Below are 23,421 nucleotides of genomic sequence, written 5' to 3'. Positions count from 1 at the left end.
GTGTAAGACTGTCCATTGATAAAGGTTGCAGTATTTCCATTCGCTATTTTTAAAACCAGAAGAGGTGAGCTTATTAGTTACTAGGCAAGTAACTTACTTAGTAAAGTCGTTGCTATCTGACTGGTAAATAGTCCGGGGTAAATTTTACGTTCTCGCTCATCTCATCTAATCTAATAAGTATGGTCAAAAACCATTAGCCATATAAATTTTTCGTATAAAAATAAGTAAAACATTATTTACCCCGGGTTACCATTGAACATGTAGGTACAGAGATGGGATTTTATACTCTCATATCTAGCAGTTTCAAAATATTTCTTCAGTTCCAGATCTATTAATTGTGATCGTATTAACATAAAATCATCTTCGTCGCAGATTGAAGACTTGCATTGAATGAACATATGTAAGACTCCAATTTATGCAACTTTTTGTTTTACTGCAGACTCAAACGTAATGGTTATGAATCGAAAGAATCACGTTTTCCGATAAAATTTTATTCAACATTCACCGCGACCAGTTTAAAAACTGGTAAAAACAAGTAGAAAGGTCCATCTCTAAACGGTTCACAATTCCGAAAAATCAACGTCAACCCACTATCTTTACATCGCTATAGGGCATTGAATATGAGCAGAACGCTAGTTCTATGAAACAGATTTGATTTAGATAACTTGTTTTTTAGATTGTATATCGAGTAAATGCAATGTTTCAACTGTCAGGAGTTGGAAGATTTTGGAAAAATGCGACAAAAAAGTTAATAGAATTTCAATGAATCGTTAGTATTCAATGAGAATATCCAACAAAGGAAAGGTATAATTTTAATACATATGAAAATATTGTTATTCAAATTTGACACTTTACACAAAAGTCAAGCGAAGATTATTCCAATTGATTCTTGTGTGACAAGAGCCCATGGGTTTCGTGCCCAAAGTTCTTAATAAATTGGAAAGTAACAATAATTTGACAGAATAAGAATTATAAAATATAATTTCATCTTAGGATAACAACGATGTCAACAGTGTTTTTGTATAATTACAGAGTTACAACAATTTTCTCACGAATAATATCATTATTCATAAAGTTTATTCAAGCATTTTGAATCACTTTATGGATGTCTACACCCTCGAAATAATCATAATAATAAACATACCAAGGGTAACTACACACCATTGTGTTCCATGATAAACGGCACCAACTACATTTCCAGTCCCGGCTTTTGTTATTACCATATTAAACTAATCAACAAAGTTAGTTATTACACAATTCAGTTAATTATTTGAATTTTTTTTGACATTTCGTTCAATTTTACCGCCGTTGCCATTGACTTGTGAATCGGTGAATTGTCATGGTGAAACAGTGGTTTTTTCTTCGACATATGAGGCCATTTTTGCATTCAAATGATTCAATAACTTTATCTAGTATTCGCAATTGATTGTCTCTCCCTTTTGTAGATAGTCAATGAACAATATTCCATGCGCATCCCAAAGTACTGAATTTATAACCTTCCCAGCTGACTGTTGTGCTTTTGGATGCTTCGGACTCTTGATGATGATCGTTTTGATTTCGGAGTGAAGTGATAAATCCATATTTCATCCATTGTCACATTGACTGTGAGTAATCGCGGCACCCGCTTTGAAAAAAGCTTTCTCATGGTCAAATGTTCTTACATAATTGTGATTCTCCTGATATCTTTACAGCCTCATCTATCTTACGCAATTCAATTCGCGATATGATATAACCAATTTGTGGACTTTTTTGATGTTTAACCACCTAAATTGGGTGACCAGAAAGTTCACCATCATCGGTATCTGTACGACCACGTTTCAATTTAGCAAACTAACAACAAATGATTCTTTCCGATGGAGCAGAGCCCGGATAACACTTTTGAAGTCATTGCTGAGCTGAGTACAGTATTGTTTTTCATCAAGAAGCAATGATAAATTAACACACGAAATTGTTTTGAAAATAAAAAAGTAGCTTCACTTAAATGACTGTCACTTTTTTCTGACGAATTCGAAAGTCATAAAAGTTTCCATATAGTCTTTTGAAAGTTCATACTTCATAAACGTCATATGGATTTGAGAAAGGCAGCGCCATCTGTGTGTTAGTCGCACGATTTCTTGATGGATGTTATATCTTCCTTTTAATTACATTCGTGTGATATATAAATATAATAATGTAATGTAATAGTTATTATATGATATAAAGAAAAATAATTAAATATATAATACAAATAGTTCTAATCTTTTATTATATTAACTAACATTATGCCAAATAAAAGCCGACTCTGAATACATTGGGTATGCGATCTTTACGTCTTGCGTTAACGCTTGCGACAACTAGAAACGAGAATGCGACTCGGTCGCTAGCAGTGCGTGGAGCGTCAGTCAATTGTCATTGGCGGGCCGGAAGTTGCATTGTGCATGTTCTACCGGAAACGAGTTCCATGCAGCAGGATTCGAATACTCTACTTATTCTCTCCTGCTCTTGCATTGGTGATGAGGGAGGATACGCTTACGCTTGTTTTTCCTCATTCCTGCGTTCTATATTCATACTTCAACATTTTCTTGAACTGCAGAAACGTTTGTATAAATCGGGAAAAATATTGACAAAAAACTCTTTTTCAGTTTATGTGATCATTTGTTAATAAGCACTAAAAAGAATAATAGTAATAATTATAAAAACAACGTTTCATTTTAAATCAATTACCTTCTATATGTTTCTTTATTTGGAGCTTTTCTGCCGAAAGAGTTTCAAATGTAAATATTTTATCCCAAAGAATTGCATTTAAAACCATGTACTTTCGATTAGTGGATAGTCTTGAAAAAATTCTGGTTATCTGTTAACGTTTGAAATTATGAGGGGGCGCAGAATGAACGATGTTTATCAGATTAATTACGAGGGCAATATTTGAATTTTGATCATTAATAATTCATGTTTTATCGGTACGATAAATCTTTATGGTGTTACATATGCACATATTTAGTACTTAGTTTGGCGGCCATTCGAGCATAAATCGATGATTTACTGATTATTAATTCTACTGATGCCGATGCTTAATGCAATTGGTAGGAAAATGATATAAACGTGTTTGCTGCGTTTCGGGAAAAATTAAAAATAATCGGTTTCAATAAGGCGATAGACAAAATTTTTTTGTATCTGAACTTCATTGTCTATGAATTACTTTTTATAAATTAACACTAGCTTGACATTCACTGTTTTATATAGAAAAAAAGGGGTTGCACCAAATAATTTGCAATAAATCGATAATTAGCTTTTAATTTCATTTAACTCAAAGATATATGTTACATGTAACCTTAACGTCCCCGGCTGGAGACTTTTCCTTAGGAAGTGGTATAATAAAAACGTAATTTTAGTGACTATCTTTTAAGAGTGATTTTTCGGAAAGACGTAGGTTGAGGAACTTTTGTTATAGGAAACACCCATCTTAATTTCATACGCGCAATAACCTTCTGAATTTTGTCGCATGAATTTTCAAGCATCCTGTATATAGGAATGTACAAGGTGTGATATGAATTATGGAAAGTAAATAAAAGAATGTGATACGATTATGGAATAGTACAGCGGCTGCGTTTCTTACAAAAACTACCATAATCCAGTTTTGACTTATTTGGGAAAGTGGAAAAAACTTTATGTTTCTCAACGTTTTGCTTAATTTGGTTTTTACTTATATAAGACATATTTTATTTTATAATTAGCGAATGTCGGCCAAAAACAATTAATCTAAATTTTGATAATATTTCAAATAACAACGTAGTTTTTTTTATGGACATTGGTTGTTTTTAAGGAAATTTCTATGGAACTGAGGATTTCAATATGCAAAAAGTTGAGAGAAATGTTTTTTTAAACAAGGTTAAGTTATAATAACCACAAAAAAAATCGGAATCGTTGTTTAATCTTCTGCGCCTCTGCTATTGTCTTCGTTGTCTATTACAACTTCAGGTCCAGTACTAGTACTGGTGCTGGGCTGATCAAGGTTTGATTGCAGATTGAGATAATAGTGGAAATTTTTCGAAAACCTAGCTTCTGGGGTTAGATTTGCATTTCACCTTAGTACTGAGGCTTCAATGTTATTTCGATACTAAGATTCTTCCGGTTTCACAAATGTATTGTTTCCCAGGCACCTGTGTAAGATTGCTTAGTCTGTATAAAGTCTACTTCAGCAGTTATTTTAATCACTCTTACTGATTTCATTTTCATAAGCGCTTTGGATTTGGCATTCTTTGGCGTTCTTTCTTTTTTTGCCTTAATTAAATTAAATTCTTGATCGTTTGGCAATCAGGAATGTCCTCGAATAGGAAAATAATATGTAATAGTTTCTTTTTGTAGAAGCTGACTTTCCCGGTCAAATAGGTGGCCCCTTATTTATGTGTCAATTTAAACCGCGAAATCCGAATTTTAGGTTAGGTTAGGACTATGGTCGATTTTGTAAGAAACGCCTCAATTATCATATCGTAAGGAAACTTAGTTTCATTAACCAACCAATTCCTTCACTAATGATAACATTAAATTAAGTAAATCGTGGACTTCTCACTTCACGAAAGATCTTATAGTAATTAGAAATAAGCTTTCTTCTTCAGGGATGATTGCTATCACCATACAAAACATATACTAAAGGCCTATTCATAAACTTGACTTTTGCCGTTACTTTCGCCGTTTGCTGTTACAAAATTAAAAACATTGAAATGCATAAGACCATTCATTGTTGCCGTTTGACGTCGCCGCGCCGTCTGCTGTTGGTGACAACATAAACGTAATTTGATCTTTTTCGTAGCAATAGAAAAGAGCAAATCAAATCCGTTTGCGCTTGTCCCGTGATTTTGCCTAATGCTGCCAAAAAAAAACGCTTCGTTATTTTTCATAATATCGTCTATAAATACCGAATTACAAACAAAAACACAAAACTATCACGAAAGCAATAGACACGTCAATAATAATAACAAAATTAACAAAAAAAAAAACAAAAAATCTTTTTAGGTTAACGGTAACAACGTCAAGTTCATAAATAGGGTTAATATATGTCAAACCACAAACGTCACCTGCGAACGGCAAACGGAAAGTCAAGTTTATGAATCTGCCTTTAATGTCCGGTGCATCAATGAAAAACAAATCGTCTTGGATACATATACATTTTTGGTAATGATTTTCTTTCTGTTTACTTCCGTCTACCATCAACATATTGGGCAATTTCCAATAGGTAGTCCACACAATCGACGCTATGCACTGCACTGATATTTTCTAATTTTTTACAGCAAGCACATTTCGAACAAGTTTTACTTTTCAATAGAATGCGAAACCAGTAACAACAAGAAAATAGATCCCACATTATTTTTCGTTTTTTACCATTTTTCATAATATCGGTATACTGATGTAACGATTTTATATTGTTAGTTCTTATCCGCATGTTTCAAAGATGTTAATATACAATTCAATATAGTATTTAACAAAATGATTCAAATAATACTTGATATTTATATCAATATTCTAAACATTCACAAATGCGTCAAAAATCCTCATAATATGAACAACGTATAGACAAAAATAAGTTTTTTATACAAACAAAAGAAAGAGTAAATTGAGGAGCTACACCCAGTATTAAAGTACATTACATGGCGACGGTTGATACTTACTTTTGAACAGCAATGAATGCTGATGATGACGACAGGGGTGTGCTTCTATTAGTAACGCTGCTCTTTTCATGACTACGAAACGAATCGAGAAACGTGTTTATAGGGTGGCTGATTGTTATGGATCTTGAATGCTTTTTGTGATTTTGGTTATTGTTGTTTTTTCGTTCCCACAGTTATCTCGATATTCAACTCAATTTTCATACATTCTATATTTAAATACCTTAAGCTCAAATCAATATTATCATTCACTTATTAAGGTTAATACAGGAAAAAAAAACAGTTGATAATTAACTCGTTATCTATTTACTGCCATCAGTATTGAGATATTGTTAGTCTGGAAGCATATGAAATCGAAACTGATAATTGTATAACTGTTCAAATAAGTTATTGAAGAAGTGATTTCTCAATAAATTCACTCTTTGACTGGCCTGAATCAACGTATTTTCCAGATTTCACCAGTCCCTAGACTTAAAAAATGCTTGACAGAAATATTTAGTTCGAATGCTGAGGTTATTTTGATATTTTATCCCTTTCGAAAACTTTAATCACATTTGAGTTAAAAAGTTTGATTTCTTCTATAAGTGAAGATAAGTGAAGAACAGAATGTATATTTACTCCATACAAAAACTGAATTATTTTCTGTTTATGTAGTAACTTCAGAATAGCGCTGGATTATGTAGTTACAATTGAGAAAATCGACGTTTCCTTCATAGAAAAATGAGAAAAAAACGAGCAAGATGTCCGATAAATCAATAATCTAGTTTTAAATGATTATATTATACTTATAAAAATAAATAATGATTATCATTAAATTCTCCAAGCAAAATATTATGTGAATGTTTATCATCTGCTAAATCACTATCTTGACCAGAATAAATTTGAAATGATCTACATCTGCACCAGCTAAAACATTGATATTCCTTAAATTTATTAAAAGACTGTTATCAAAATGACATCGTTTCCTAAATCAAATTTTCCAATTGGATCACATTGTTATCTAACATGTGCTCACCTGAGTTGGTATCATTTTATATAGATGCATCTTAGTTTCTCTTAATATTCGAAAAATTGATGTGTCTGCTTTCCTACCATAAATATGGGGGTTTATTGAAACTCCAGCAAAATATCTAACTGGATATCATCACTAATTGCATAAGTAGCAACTTTTCTATCTGTTATAGCATGACCAAGCTCGCCAAACTGCTTTTCTATTTCGCTTATTTGGAAATTTTTGGTGAAGTAAACGAGCAGCTTCCTTTTGTGTCCATGTGTTGTTTTCATAACAAATGATATGTAGAATTATTATTTTAGACGACGCCATCTGAACGTTGTTCGTTCTGTATTCATTCACATACCGAAAGTTGCGTTTTGTGTGTTCCATGTAGTGAAAGTGACAGTGACCGAACTGCAAAACACTTTCAGGACGCTCTCGAGTAGACAACTTTAATTTCCTTAAATGTGACTCTAGCCACTTCAATGTTGACAGTTGACAGTTTCACTTTGTTCATTTATTTCCTTATAGTTTCCTTTTTAACGTGGGAAAGTTCTCTATGAAAGAACAAGAAAATATCTAAAAAAGTTTGTTGTATTAGGGTACATTTCTAATGCAATTCAAGGCTTAAAGCCACAGAGGATCAAGTTCTAAAATTGTGCATTTCTTGCAGTGCTTGATAGATGCTCACTTGGTCAAATCGCCATATTTCGCATTTTGATTTCAAATCATCTAAAATAGTGTTTCTGGAGAATAAATTCATCATATATTTTTGTATCCATATTAAATCACAAAAAAGTCCAATTAAACTTAACCTCAAAGAAACAAAGAAACTAATAAAAGGGCGCATATGCAAGCACTGTTCGTAATGTGGTTGGAAACTTTAATTAGTAGAGGGGTTATAATTTACATACTTTTCAAATTTTTCCACATACCAAGTAGATACACAATCTACACACTCTATCTAAGCTAACTGCACAACTCAGATAGAAGTGACTGGTCGCCTACATCCGATTAGAAGAAGAACATTCTCGAGACATCCTGTCTGTATTTATAACTACATAATTAAAACATTTTCCATTTTATATTCTATTTACTATTGAAAAAGTTAATGCCCAAGACGTTTCACTCAATGTTATGTAATTGTTTTATTGATATTTGTTATCGATACGTATATCAAATGTCTATTAGTGGATAAACTCATTCAAAAGACTTGCTGTACATGAGTCGAAATAATAGAAGCTATATAAACAATTAAATAAAAACGTTTCTTGTGTTATTAATATTTCTCAGCCAAATATTTTGAAATTTTCGTGTGATAAAACATATAATACGTATAAATTTAGTAAATTATTAACGTGGAATAGATGAATATTAATGATATGAATCAGCACGATATTCATTAAGGGCTCTTTAGTTGAAATCATTGCCGACACCGGCAACATATCAAAGTCCCGTTGAATTAAATGAAACACAATCGTTATAACATTAACAAGGTGAAAGATACAACCACACCTGCCTTAATACATCCAACCATTCATTAAGTGGTTGTAAATAGACGTAGAACTAAGGAGGGTTGATTTAATGTTTTTAATAGCTACCATGTTTAGTTGCATAATGCCGTGTTCTTAACTGTATGTTCATTAGGTGTAAAATGTGTATAAATAAAAATAGTTGTAGCGCAGTAAATTTGATTTTAGTAGAATCTGAACATAAATGATAATATCCGTCATAAAAATAGAATGTACAGTTATATGTTATAATATTATAATCGCTAACCAACATAAGCAAACATTCTCAATCAATTTTAAAAAAGTTTACTAGTAATTGGGCCACAAAATTACTTGAATCACACTGTTCAGTTAATGGAAATTTCATATGGGTGCTGTGAATAGAATTTGGGAAAAATATGATTGACAGAACACTTTGCCCTTACATAATTCATTTAATCTGCTACATCGTAGGATAGGTAAATAATTTGAATATGGCACAAATTACAAAAAAAAATAATTGGAATATGAAAGATATTTTCAACTTAAATAAAAATAAGGAGGATCGATAGTATCCACAGACTCCTATAAAAGTGAAAATTTAGAACAACTGGAAAAAAGCATCCAGGTAGTAAGACGAGAAGTATGCAAGAATATTTTTTGGAAACCTACCAATTTGGCACAGTCAATGACATACGCCACACTTTGGCGAAGAAAGAAGGATAAACACATACGTTTAGACGCTAGATCGTTTAGGTTGAAGAGTTGAAATTGTTTTGAAGGATTTTCGAGGTGGATAAATTTGAAACCACATATAGGATTTAACACACGTTCTGTTGATATTGTTAACAAGAGTTTGATAGTTAGGGTTCCAAAGAGCATTGTCGCCTCAACAAACACCTGAGGACGCTAGACCTAGCAGATAATGTGATGTGCAGGGTTTGTTGCACAGAGGACGAAACCTCTATCCACATTCTCTCGAAGTGTGAAATACTAAAGAACTCCAGAGCACTACACCTGGAAGCCCTTCATGGGACTCGAATCCTTCTGTGTATCAGCTACAGAGTAATGGAAAAAGCACTGGAAAAGAAGGTAGATAGGAGCAAAATCAATTATTGGGACAACCCACAAGGGTTGAGACAGGCAAATACTCTTCTGGGAAACTATAACCAGAGTAGATCTGTAGAATGTATTAACTTAAGTAACAGCAATCTACAAATAATAACAGGAGTTCTATCGGAGTACTGTCGCTTCAACAAACAACTGAAGACGCTAGGCTCAGCAGATAATGCGGCGTGCAGGTTTTGTTGCCCAAGGACAAAACCTCTATCCACATTCTCTCGAAGGAAATCCAGGGCACTACACTTGGAAGCTCTTGAAATATAAGATGAAGATCTTTGGAAATTGAAGCAATCTCACATTCTAGACTTTTTAAAAGTAGTGGGATTGCTGTATCACCGTTTCTCTAGTATTGCAGCAAGAAAAGGGAACACGGTAGATCCTTTGGGGCTCAGTGGTGGTATCAACTTCGGTAAATTGTCTAAAGTTTCTCAAAACAAAACTAAGGCTTGTAAAAACTCCACCAATGGTAACATTAATATGCTCAACATATTCCTGTCAAATGTAACTCCAAGATCCGAATACTGGAAAACCTTTTAAGGACATTATTAGAAATGTGATAATAAGAATAAATTGGGTTGATTTTACTAGTGACGGTTTAGTGAGGTATTACATTTTGAAATATCAAGAGAAACTGTATATTTTCGCTTCACTTAAGAAATATTATATTAGATTATATTAGATAGATATTATATTAGATAAAAGTAAGGAACAATCACTATCGTCGATTATAAGATAATATTTTTCTAGAACATAAAAAAGAGATCGAAAATTATAACGACACAAGCACAGTAAGCAATGATTAGTTTTTTTTATCAACTATGACATAAAAATATTTTTGGGTGGATCAGTTCAGCCAAGCTTTATAAAAATGATCATGATCAAAGAGATGATATCGATGGTATCAACTTGTTCATAGTTATACGTGTGTTGCCGTGTATTAGATTTAAAAAATAATCAAAAATGTAGACCAGGATAAAAAATCATGCAATATAATTGTGGTTCGGCAATATTTCCAATCAAACTTTTCATGCTTCTTAGAAATGTTCAGTGCTCCATACCACCGAAAACTTTTCAAATTTCAAAAGAGTTTTTAGTTATATGTTTCATTGTCATTATTCTTTACCGACGTTGAATTTTTCTGTGCTAACATCATGTCAAGTATTCCATGCATCCCCGAATTCGTATCTTGATGTTCGTATAATAATCAGGAATGAACATTCAAGAAGGTAATGAGGATCATTAGCTTTGATCGAGTACCCGTAAATTCGACGTCATTCTCTTTTGCCGAATTACCCTCGGTATTTGGATACGGTCATTAACACAAGTAATAGTGCGATCATAACTTGATAAATATTCAGTCATTACTATCAAGACGATACAATTATACGTGAATAATGTACAGGGCGGGTTGTGGATTATCCCAGGATTGTTTATCAGAATTTCATATCTTTGTAAAAATATTTAATAAACCTATTGTAAAAAAATTCTGGTATAGTTTTATCAAAAATGTATTTGATCAACACCCCAGGTCTATTGCTCAATAGGTACAGGGTGTCAAATATAAGGTGACCCATATATTTTTCTCAAAATATGTAAGAGTTATAAAAAAACTTTAATCATAAAAGTTCTTTGTATTTGAAGGAATTTTTAGATTATGGACATTTGGATTATGAGGGTGTCCCAATTCTTTAGTATCGACATCAACGTTGGAATTTTAAATGGAACACCCTATATTTTATTAAGTTTTTTTATTTAGAGACCGAACTATTTGATTTAGGAATTTGATTGAGGAATTATATAAAATGAAGTGTAGTGTTAGATATTAATAATACCGGAAATGTTTTAATTATCACAGTACCTGATACAAAAACTCATGTTCAACGTCGATTTACTGTTATTGGTGAAATATCCGACAATAGATTAAGCTATTATATTTATAAAAAATATAAAAACCAACGACCCACAAATGTCAAAACAGATCAATTCTTTTTGCAGTATAGAAATGGAAAATGCAAAATCCATGTTGTAGGTATCAATACCTTTTCAAAAATTCCCTCGCTTATCGCAACATATTTGAATTTACCGAATCCAAAAAAAATAACACTGGGCATACATTTCGACGATCTTCGGCCTCTCTATTAGTGAATTCCGGTGGTGATATAATTCAACCAAAGAAGCAAGGTGGGTAGAAATCCAACATAGTTGCGGAGGGTTACGTAAACGACTCAGTAAAAAACAAAATGGATTCCGCGGTGAAAATTTTTCACGGAAACAACTAGTTAGACTTCAAGCAACATTGTAAATGTTCACTGTCCTACCAACAATCCAATAAGTATGCAACAACAGACGATGTTTTTTCTTTGAACTTGTTAAATGTTCCCAATTCAAGTACAAATAGTAATGTAACTTCTTCTTCTCTTCAAATTAATAATGCTGTACTTTTAATATTACTATTACAAAATAAAAATTGATCAACGTTTTGTAGAGTTTTTTTAAGTCTACGGACGTAGAAATTTTTTTGTATGTACCTCGTGAGTAAAGTAACTTTTTTCACTCATAGAAATTGCCGCACTCACCTTCGGCTCGTGTCAAACCGTCCCACTCGTAAAAAAAAGTATTACTCTACTCACTTGTTGCATAAATAACTGTTAGTTTTCAGACGCTAAAAACAAATAACATAAAGGAGGTTATATTTGTGAAGAAAACTCTATCAAGCAAATATTGTGTTTCCTGTAATAGCAATTTTATTTGATAATACTTGAGACCACCGATTAGAACAGCAACTGAACATAAAAAAGAATCAGCCACCAAAAAAACTCCCGCAAAAACGTTGGTGTGTAATTCTGAAAAAAATTACTTTGCAATCGATATAATAAATTTGGATATTTCATAACGTCTACCGGTTAAGTTTCCATTTTTATGACGTAGTAGTACATCTAAGTTCTTCGGTTATATCTGAAATAAAAACATATATAGGAAATATTTTCATAATAATTGAACTCGTGTGTCGGGAAACAAAAAGGTTTTTGTCCTTTGTTACAGAAAAAAATTAATTATTTTATCTGAAGTAGCGCCACCCGCCATGACACTCTTTTAATTAAAAACTTTGTTATCGCCATTATTCTTGCCACGCGGCTAATTAACAGTATTTTTCTTTCATTTTGGATTTTATGGGGTGCTTAAAATTGCTGTAGTATTTAAAAATGGTTCACTGGTTAATACAGGGAAGTACCTAGGAAAATTAAATTGCTCAGAAACGTTCTAAAATCAGTACAACTTACAGTATATTGTAACTTCCTTTTTGAGGGTACAAGCAAGGAGAATTATCCATCAACAAAAGTGTCCGTCCATAGGTTTTAAATAAGGGTTAGCTTCAGGGTAAATTTTGTAATTCTTTTAGGTTATATATACTAAATTATGAGTTATTTCATAGTTGGCAGTCAACGTGTTAATTTTAATTATGGGTTTAATGGGAGCCTGCTGTAAATACGAGTTGGAATTGGATGATATAAAAATTGAAGATATAGATATAGAAGAACGGAGCTCTTATAGTCAATATACTTTTTACCAAAACAAAGAATCTGGATCTTTTATCGTGTCAGGTGAATTATATGAAATTTGAAGAAAATATTTTAAACTATGATCTCCGCATAAAGCTGTTTATACGTACCAAGAGTTGACTGCTATGGGCTAACAAATTGGTATGTAAAAATCTATGTGAGCGGGGGTGGTGACATTACAGGTATGAAAGAACTAGGAGGGTAGAGATCAACTGCAGCTGCTGTAGGTTGCATCGGCGACAACATAAATAACAAACGAGGAAGAAAATATGTGATTAACAAGAAGAGCTGTACCTTACAAAGTGATAACAGTGCTATAAGTGCAGCTACCACATCAAGTAATACTGTTCACAATATGTGAAGACAATCTACCTGTATATTTGATTTATTCGTATGTGTGGATAAAGGAGCCAGCTTTCGAAGGAGGACTATAGAGAATATGGAAGAGCAGAGAACTAAGGGAACGATACAGACGCCCAAATTGTGACTGTGATAGAACTAGAAGAATTAGGTGGCTGGACTATGTAGGACGAAGAGAGGAAGAGACAACAATAAGAAAAGTGTGGAGAGGTCAATCAGAAGAGAGGCGCCCACTGGGAAGACCAAGAGCAAGATAAAATGACCAAGTAGATGAAGATGTAAGGAGAAGTAGATATGACTGAGGATAGAAAATTATGGAGGCTACTTGTTGGCGAGGCCAAAAATCAACTTGGATTTGAGTGGCCACAGTAGTAGTAGTACATTTCGAAGAAATATCGATATATTTGAAAAGACTCAATTTAAGTTATTGCTTTTAATAATTGTTTAAAAGTTATTGATTAAGTTTTCTCGAATAAAATAGAAATAAGAACTAGACAAATCATAATAAGGAACAGTAGACAAAAACGATGAATCAAATATTGTTCCCTGTGCATATGGTACGATAAAATACTAGAAAAGGAGTTATTTAGAAAAAAATCAGTTAATGGAACAATCTACAAGGATTAAGACAGGCAAATATACTCTTGGGAACCTATAACCAAAGAAGATCTATTGAATATATCTACCTAAGTAGGAATGATTTACGAATATCAGCAGGAGTCTTGTTGATGTATTGCTACCTCAGTGGTCATCTGAAGAACATAGATTAAGTAAAGGATACAACGTGCGTATTCTGCTACATCAAGAACTGAGCATCTATCCACAAACTGAGGATCATTAAACCTGGGAGCGGCTGAAAAAGAAGATCTTAGGTAGTTAGAGCCATTCTACATCCTCAATTTTCTAGGACGAATTGTATTGTTAGATCAGCTGTAAATATAATAAATATGTAATAAATATATTATAAATATTTTGGACCGCAAAGTATACGACACCCTGTACTACACATTCCTACATACATAATGGAAAAATTATATATCTGTGTATATTTTTTATTTTTATACATGGTTATGTATAATAATATGATTACTGCTACAATGGGTAACAAAAATATATTTAATTTATGTTTCTCCCTTCCAAGAAAATTGTCTGGAGGTGTTACTTTATTCACTTCATTTTCATCTATTTATCTAATAATTTGGGTAAAAAATTGATAAGGCTAAAAACAATGAAGCTTTATGAAATCGTTAGACTTTTCAGACATCAATATCATACAAATAACTTTCCATATTGTTACGAAAAAGCTCATGAAATGGGTCCTTAAGCCGGGCCTGTCCAGCTACAATGGGATTTTAAAATTCCACAAATTCGTGCGAGGCCTTTCATCTGTTTTCTTATGATTGGCGGGCGCACCTTTGAGGTTTCCTTTTAGAACTTTTTATTATAGAAGGCAGTTTATTACAGGATTTCTTTTAAATAATTTCTAGGATAGTCTATATATTTATTTTTTTTTGTTCTAGAACTTTGTAGAATTCTATTTGTGGTATATAAGTAAGTTTATGTAGCGCAGTTTTAAATAAATAGTTGTAGTGAAAAGAACGAAGATGTAAAATTAATCGCAGAAAATATTTAAGTGATATTCATAAGTAAATTATTGCAATTAAGTGTTTTGTATAGTGTGTAAATAAATTAAGAACGTAAGAGACAGTGTTTATTAATTCACCCCACGAATAGAAAGATTGTAAATAAATACGAAAAACGTTACAATATTAACAATATCTCTCTTTGTTTTATTTCAAGTTGTAAGCCTCTAAAATCAATGTTAACGACAAATTATCCTCCAGGCAGCTGTTATTTGATATCTTTATTGAAATTCAACTGAATACGATACTGTAAAGTACATCTTAATTACTGTTATCTGGAATAAATTGCGGAGCACTTTTTCTACTAATGAGCTTTTAATGTTTCTTCTCTAGATTATTCAAGTTATTTACATGAAAGTATAGGATTGATTATTATACTTCAGTGTATCACACAATATGAAATTCGGTATAAAACTACTTTTTTGATAGGCGCTGTTTTTTTTTGGTATTTGAAATAATGTTGATCAGAGGACCTCACGTTATTAATGGAACCATATATTTCTGACGAATGTATTTCAGCTCAATAAAAGCCGATTGATATAGAGCGAGACATGCGCAAAACGCAATATGTTCAGATATCGCAATTGATGCTTTAATGGATTGGTACATCCCAGTTGCAGATTCAGGAAGAAAATTATGTTGATTCGCGATTCTCATCGCCATATTTTTACTTTAGTTGAATTTCAAAGATTTGGCATTCAAACGAGAGGAAAAAGGATTGAATATATTTATAATAGTACAGAAACAGATATACTCTTTTTAAATTTCAAACGCTGCTAATGTCTCTAAAAGATCGGTATCGCTGTAGCACTTGTCAAAATATTCTGGAAGCTACTTTTTTTTCACAGATATACACAAGTAAACATTTATGTCATCATTGTGTATTTGTCTCAGATTATGCTTTTTTAGACTTCTAAAACTGTTTCCATTGCATAATTTGAGGATTTAGTGGTAATTTTAGAAGAAGCAACTGCTATCGCAACGTCGGCTCTAATAAGATCAATGACATGAGGAATATACTTTAAGCTCCAGCTGCATCCAAAAAAAAATTGAGTTATTTGTTTATTTGTCATTTGTTCTGTATCAAAGTAGCTTGATTCATTTTTTTTATACGTTACGACCGTAGATCGAAAATGGTCAGTGGCCGTTGTGGATTTTTCAGAACATCTCAATGGACTTTAAGAGAGTTATTATTATTATATTTATATTATCCAATAATTATATGATTAAAAATTGAAATAAAATATTAGCCTAACCTAATCTAATCTGATCTAACCTAACCTAACCTAACCTAACCTTTTTTTTTTGTTGTGGGTGGGAAAATCTTCAAAAGACTTCTGGGAAGGTGTCCCAGGTGTGCTGGATTTACCCGTTAACCGGGCGCCTACCAGCTAAAAACCCACCTTCTTCTCCACCGACGCATGTGGAACCGTTCTTAGCGAACATCGCGTCACATGAACCTAACCTAACCTAACCTAACCTAACCTACCCTAACCTAACCTCACATAACCTTACCTACCCTACCTAGGCTACGTCAGGTTAGGTAGTAGCTGATATTTTATTTCAATTTGAATTCATATAATTCGTGTTGTGAATCTCTCTTGTGTCTTTTTTATCCACAATGCGTTGTCGTTGTTTTCGGTCTAGGGTCAAAACATGTACACAAAATAAACCCTTTATTAAAATACATTATTTAAATTACGTATCGTATCGACATTAAATTTTTGACAGTTAAGGAGTCCCTCGAGCATATTGTATGGGAAAATGTTTTTTTTATTAATTTTTTGTTCGTCCATTATCCAATGTCCTTAAATGTTAAGTTCCTATGTGGGAGGGAGACAAATACGACAAATAAAAAAACATGAAAATCGGTCCAGCCGTTCTCGACTTATAAATGTTGAAAGACACCCAACTCTGTTTTATATTTTGAGATAAAATACATAAGAGTGAAGTTGGACATTAAAATTTTAATAATTAGTGATTTGTCGAAAACTTTTGTAAATATATATTTTATCTCAGCCTCTCATTTGAACATGAAAATATTCAAGTTTCAACCCTGCTGGCAATCTCCCCAAACTGACAAACAAAGAAAGGAAAGCATCCAGTAGAAACGTCCTCCCGCTATACACACGTTGTAGTGATGAGCAACCCCTGTAGAGGTATCGCCCCTTAATAGGGTAGAGGGGGTAGGAACCGCCCCGCCCTATGGAGGAACCGCCACTTGCGATATTGCTTCCTGCCATTCCTGCTGACGCTCGGTGTTCCGCAGGAGCTGCACTACACTTCCTGTCAACGTTTCTATCTTTCCTGACATGTCACAACAGATTCCTGCACAATTAGCCGGTCAGTAGTGCCGCAGGACCTTCGGCCAAGTGTGTGTTTTTTTGCGCTTGAAGCGGATGTCGTATTTTGTAGGAGTGCTTGAACTTTTACTTTCAAAACATGTTCCATTTTCATAGACGTTTATTTTTTGATTTATTGATCAATAAAACTTTTAAGTGATTTTTTTCGGTATTTCTGTTTGTTTTTGAAAAATCGAGGGTAAGTTTAGTCATGCTGCATGGGATTCGTTAGAGTTTTTTTATAAAAGATAACGGCATAAGAAAATATAGTTATTTTGAACGTAAATTTGGGATTTAGAACATTATAAAAAATTTAAATTGTGTAGAAATATCTATCGTCGTGTTGGTAGTTTATAATTAAAAACGTTCATTTTGTATAAATAAATAGTTGTGAATCCTGTCAGTTACTTATAGCATGACAGATACATTCTGTTTTAACCAATAATTAATCAACATGGTTTTGATTATTTTCTGTTTTGTGATATTTCAACCGAGACTTGTGAATTTGATTTGTATTTACGTGTAGTGTGCTTAAGATATCTTAATGTGTACAATTATTTCGAGTCATAATTGAAAATATTTCCTATTTATAAAATGATTATTGAAAATTTGGAACAATAAATGATGTTCTGATGAAATTAATAATGAAAAGTGACATGTATGTAAGGGCGTAATTTAGTTAAATGTAAAAAATACTCAGGAATCAATCAATGAAACATAGATTATGAATATTTTGATATTTTCGAACGCAGATTCAGTATACGAATAGAATTTTCTTTCGATAGGGAACTATTGCATGTAGAGGAAAGTTTAAGTTTTGAAAAACTAAGAAAGTGTGCTGGATCATAAATATCAGGATACGAAAAGAAGTGCTGTTAGTCTAAGTTTCGGCATTAGAAAAATATACCCCCATCTGTTAATTATATGAAACAATTTTTTATAGACTGATTTCAATATTATGAATTTATAAAAACAACTTTTGCCACCATAATTTTGATGCATTTAATAATAATTAATTAACTAACAACTTTTTTATAATTTTTTCCTTTTCATGTTAATTACATACAGTAAGCTATAACTGTCAATATTGTATAATATCATATACCTTACTGAAGTAGGCACCCATTTCGATGATTGCTATTCTTACCTGTAACGGTAGGAAAGGTACCTAGATATTTCCCTCAAATGTTAATTGGAAAATCCAAGTGCAATAATAAACGGCGTTGAATTCTAAACATAATACTATTTGACTATCGTATAAAAAGTTAATGCAGCGAAAGATAAATAATAAAAATAAAAATTTATGGGAACTCATTGCGAAGAGAGATTCCCTATATGTAATACCTCTATATGGACAATTTCTATAAGTAGAAGATGTTCCGACTGAGGAAGACAGAATCATAGCTTTTTCTCTATTCTCCGTGGTTCCAGCTTGGTTCTGCGCATTCTCAAGCATGCGCAACCTGAACGAGATATCTGGAACGAGAGAACGAGAGAGAGTAGTAGTATATTGTCGGTACCTTAATAGACATTCCTTCCCGTTTATCCTCTCCATATAGAAGTTTTACATATATGACTGATTCCTTCAACGAACAAAGACAGCGTAAAATTCATGCACGCGCATCACAGGCTCATATACTCATATACAACACAAGACTTGGTCAAAAATTGACCAACTTTCTGTAGTTTTTCGATACATTTCGATAACAGAAAAGGTACCAAAATAATTAAAAATCTGTGAGTCCTTTTTGAGGTTTATAGCAGTATCCGATTTCAGTGCAGAAGGACTCAAAACTCAAATTTCAAATACGATTAAAGAATATGGAATTGATTTGTCTAAATGTAGAGGACAGGGCTATGATGGAGCAAGTGTTATGTCGGGTGTATATGGAGGATTACAAGCATTTATAAAAGAGTGCCGACTATGTTCATTGTGCTGCACATGCATTAAATTTATTTTTAAACAATGCTGCGAAATATGCTACTGAAGTGTCGACTTTTTTCGATAATTAAAAAAAAATATGTACTTTTTTTAGCAATAGTATAAAACGCTGGGCAATGTTGAATAACGATTCATCTGAAAAATATAAAATTACCCTTAAAAAAATATGCCCCACTAGATGGTCTTTAAAGAACGACGCTTTATTAGCGAAAAAAAATTATTTATTAATCATAAAAACTTTGTACCAATTAAATTTAATTTCTACTAAAAAAGATGAACGTGAAGAATGTAAAAATATAATTAACATTTCAGGGAGTTATGATTTCTTAGCGCTTGTCACATTTTTTTCTTTACTGCCTATTTGAAATCATTAATCCTGCTTCTAAAGTTCTACAGCATGAAAATAATGACTTACCGAAAGCTAGTATTTTATTAAGTAATCTTTTGAATAGATTGAGCGAAATAAGAAATCAAAATTCATCCAATGGTTTGCTGAATGAGTCCAAAGATTTAGCAAGAGAGTGGAACGTAACAACTGTTTTTAAAAATAAAAGACGAAAGGTAACGAAGCGTTTTTTTGACGAGTTATCACAAGATGAGGGAATTTCAGACCCGGAATCATATTTCAAAGTCAATGTATACTATTGAAATATATTAATTTCTCAAACTAAACAAAGATTTGAGAGCCTTTGTGACCTCAGTAATATGATCGAAGTATTACAACCGGAGAAACTCCTATCTTCTTCAAACGAAGTGATAAAAAATTCTTCCGGAAAACTGTCGGCTAAATATAGTGAAGACATCTCAGTTAATCTTTATGAACAATTAATTGCTCTGAAAACATGCTTAAAATCTGAAATTCAAAACATTCATTCCATTAAGGAACTCATGGGATTATTGCTGATAAAATTCAATAGCCTTGCATCAAGTTTTCCAGAGATAATAACAGCATGCTTTCTGTTCTTGCTACTTCCAGTTACGACCGCAACCACTCAAAGAAGTTTTTCAAAATTAAAACTGATAAAAAATTTACTAAGCACTTCGATGGGGTATGAACGGCTATCAGACTTGTCACTATTGTCTATAAAGGCAGAAATGCTAGAAAAACTGAAATCGTCTTCAGCTATAGATGATTTGATAAATTAATTTGCCGAAAAAAAGGCAAGAAAAGCGATAACTTATAATCAATGATTATTTATTTTAATTTAATACAAGCATTTTTGTTTCTTTTGTGAGGAAATTTTACCCATCATTTGGGCCCCCCAACTAATTTTGATACAGGGCCCCTCCAAAGCACGCTACGCCACTGCCTGCATCCCGATGATTCCGACTGAAATACCTTTTGAGTTTAAACAAATGCAAAAATAAATTCTTTACTATTGCGTTATTTAGTATTGACGTATCGTACCAGAAAGTAGCTGTATTCAAACATTATTATTAGTTGAATGTTGCGCTTTAAGGGTCCGTCTTATTGGAATTTTTTCACGTAGGCAGTATGATTAGATTGATAATTAATTTGATTCGTTGTCTAAATTTGTCCGCCTCCTTATAGGAGGCGTGTCGGGTATAAATGAGTCACAACACTTTTTTAATTTTATAGAAATTTATTCCTTCTAGATTACACTGGTCGACAAAAAAATTTTTGTAGTAATACAAGAATGAATAGCATATTGTGATAAAACGGTCCTATACAAATACGAAAATATGAAAAAAATAATTGTAACGCGTAAGGTTTTTGTGTTACATTTATAGAACCATATTCATTAGTAAAATATTTAATATTAATTAAAAAAATAATTTCACGTTTTTTAAATCGTATATATTGACAATATTTATAGTTTACATCTAATAAACATGCCTCGCATCTATTAAAAACAAAAACAATCACTTTAAATATCAATTAGCTCTATTTTTTCCATTTTGGGTGGGTTGCACTTTCTCTTTTTAAAAACCAATAATCACCCATCATGGCCGAATCCCATCATCCTTGATACCGAACTTCCATTATTCTAATATCTTGGTGGAACCTTTCACCCTGCTCATCACTGAAAGCTCCCAAATTTTCGAGAAAAAATGTCAGATGGGAATGGAGGAAATGAATTTTCAAAGACATTCGAGCACCAAGGGATTTGTAGGCGTCTAGAAGTTCATCAACTAACTATTGGTAGTTTGGATCCATATTGTTGTCCAAAAATCCTCTACTACTACACTAACAAATGCTCTAAATTCCTGTCTGGTGAGCTTTTTTGCAAAATTTTCATAGTCAGTTTTCTCATTTGTGGCCCAATAAAAATACCTTCCTTTAATTTGGCATCACTCAACTGGGGAAAGACTTCTTGCTGGCCAATTTTCTTACATAGTGTTGACCTACTGCCCGACTCTCTCATAGACAAAGAGAACAGCAATATTTCGTAAGTCCCATTAAAATTCAAATCCCCTTCAGGTCCCCACATATATGCCATTTATACTTGTTGTAACTAATTTTGTCTCAAAGCAATATTTTCATAAGTTTCTTCCATCTTCACAGAATGAGCAACTGGTATAGACGGTTTTAAATTTTCATTGTGTAATAACACTGCTTTTAAACTGTATTTAGACGAGTCAATAAATAGGCGTCACTCTCTGGGATTATGCTCAATATCAAGTACTTAATTAGACCATCAATATCCGTAAACGCACACAACGAATTTTTCATACTGTGGAATGCAAAAAATGTAGTATTTCTTCTTCTAAAGGTCGTAATTTTTGTCTCTTTGGCTAAGACGGAAGCAAGAAGTTCAGACTGTTGCTTTGATAACTCCAAATTACCTGCTAAATCATTCAACTCACTTCGAATAATCAAATGTGGCTCGCCAGAACTGGTACTTGGAATAAAAATAGGGTCGGTGCATTGTTAGTCGGAACTTCCTGATGATACGTTGTCTCCAGTATCTTCTAAAACAATATTTTTTGGATCTAACGGCGCAATCGGTATTGGTTAATCTTCGTTATGGGGAACAGGTCGTATAGCAGATATAGCAGAAATTTTATACTCGATCTTGTGCTTTTCTTTCTTAGAAAAACCTTCAGTCTTTGTTAGAGAAAAATAGCGCAGTCGTCAAAATGGTTAGTAGGTTCCTGTCATACCATTGGAATTGCAAAAGGCATGTTTTTTTTTTCTCATTCATTCACTGCATCAATGACACGCTACAACTAACACAGCGTGTGTGGGGGCCCACTGCTTGTGTTGGTTTCCAATTGAAGTACCAAAATATTTGAAATAGGCTTTTTTCACATTTTCGGTGAATGTCCTGCGGTTTCACCATAATTTCTCCATAAATATAGCAAAATTTGTCAGGAGAGACGTTTTGCAATTACGTCGCGTTTCACTCGACATTTTTGTCTTTATAATCACTTTTTGCACTACGAATAGAGAACCACTTACTATAAAACTCGACAGAATACTCATTCTTAATGTTATTTTTTGTTTGTTTTGCTTCCCCTTAACGGTTCCACTAACTGATTATATTATAGAAGATATAAAAGTGTTGTTTTTAGAATTTTTCAGTCAATTTTTAAAATTTTGATCTCCATAAGAACCATTGAACCATTCACGTACACAAGGAATATTATAAAAAAAGAATTAGCGAAATGGATTCAGCGTTCAGCATCATATTAAGCGATTTTTATATTATAGATTTGCAGTATAATCTTTTACTTTGTTAATAATAAATCGAAATCTAATATTTTAATAAATTTGATTATCTCAATACAACAACTCCTAACAAACCGTTGTTGGAAGATTAAGTGGAAGGTAACAATTGTCTTTGATTGACGTAGTTCATTAAATATAAAAACATGAAAATATTTGCCTTAAATATTTTATTGTCGACCTCCAACAGCAAATAAAATGTGGGAATGATTGTCTAAAAATAAAATTTGTAAAACACTGCATAATGAGATGAGGGAGCTCTTCCTGTACTTTAATTGAAACGGAAACGAACAATCGTGTTGGCCGCGACAAACTCGCGTGGCCTGCTTCACTTAAATCTACTTACTGATAAGACCCGGGTACAATAGCTGATTACATCGAAAATTTTTGAGTGATTTTAGAAAAATAATGCTTGGTGAAGACTATCTGTGCGTATATATGTGATGCAACTAATTAGTGATCAGTGTTTTGGTTTCTATCTTAACTATGAGGTGAGATGAATAAATGCGGCAAACGTTTCATATCTACCTTGGTGGTTCCACACATTGCTTCAATTTTATAAAATGCATCTGAGACTAATGAACGATATATGGCTTAATCAAGGAATAAAAGTATATTTCAAACCTGGGTGTATA

General features: G+C 32.7%; 1 protein-coding gene across 1 annotated transcript in view; it reads left to right on the top strand.

The window, feature by feature from the left end:
• The first annotated feature begins 23,116 nt into the window (after positions 1 to 23,116).
• LOC130891634 (DNA-binding protein D-ETS-3) overlaps positions 23,117 to 23,421 on the top strand; it is a 123,288-nt gene continuing 122,983 nt past the window's right edge. The window contains exon 1 of the mRNA XM_057796479.1: positions 23,117 to 23,277. Within this exon, the coding sequence (XP_057652462.1) occupies positions 23,273 to 23,277 (5 nt within the window). The 5' untranslated portion in view covers positions 23,117 to 23,272. The remainder of the gene's footprint in view (positions 23,278 to 23,421) is intronic.

The sequence above is a fragment of the Diorhabda carinulata genome, chromosome 3 (assembly GCF_026250575.1).
Source record: "Diorhabda carinulata isolate Delta chromosome 3, icDioCari1.1, whole genome shotgun sequence".
NCBI classification, from domain to species: Eukaryota; Metazoa; Arthropoda; class Insecta; order Coleoptera; family Chrysomelidae; genus Diorhabda; species Diorhabda carinulata.
Note: the sequence above shows the minus strand (reverse complement) of the source record. Positions and strands in the feature narration are given on the sequence as shown.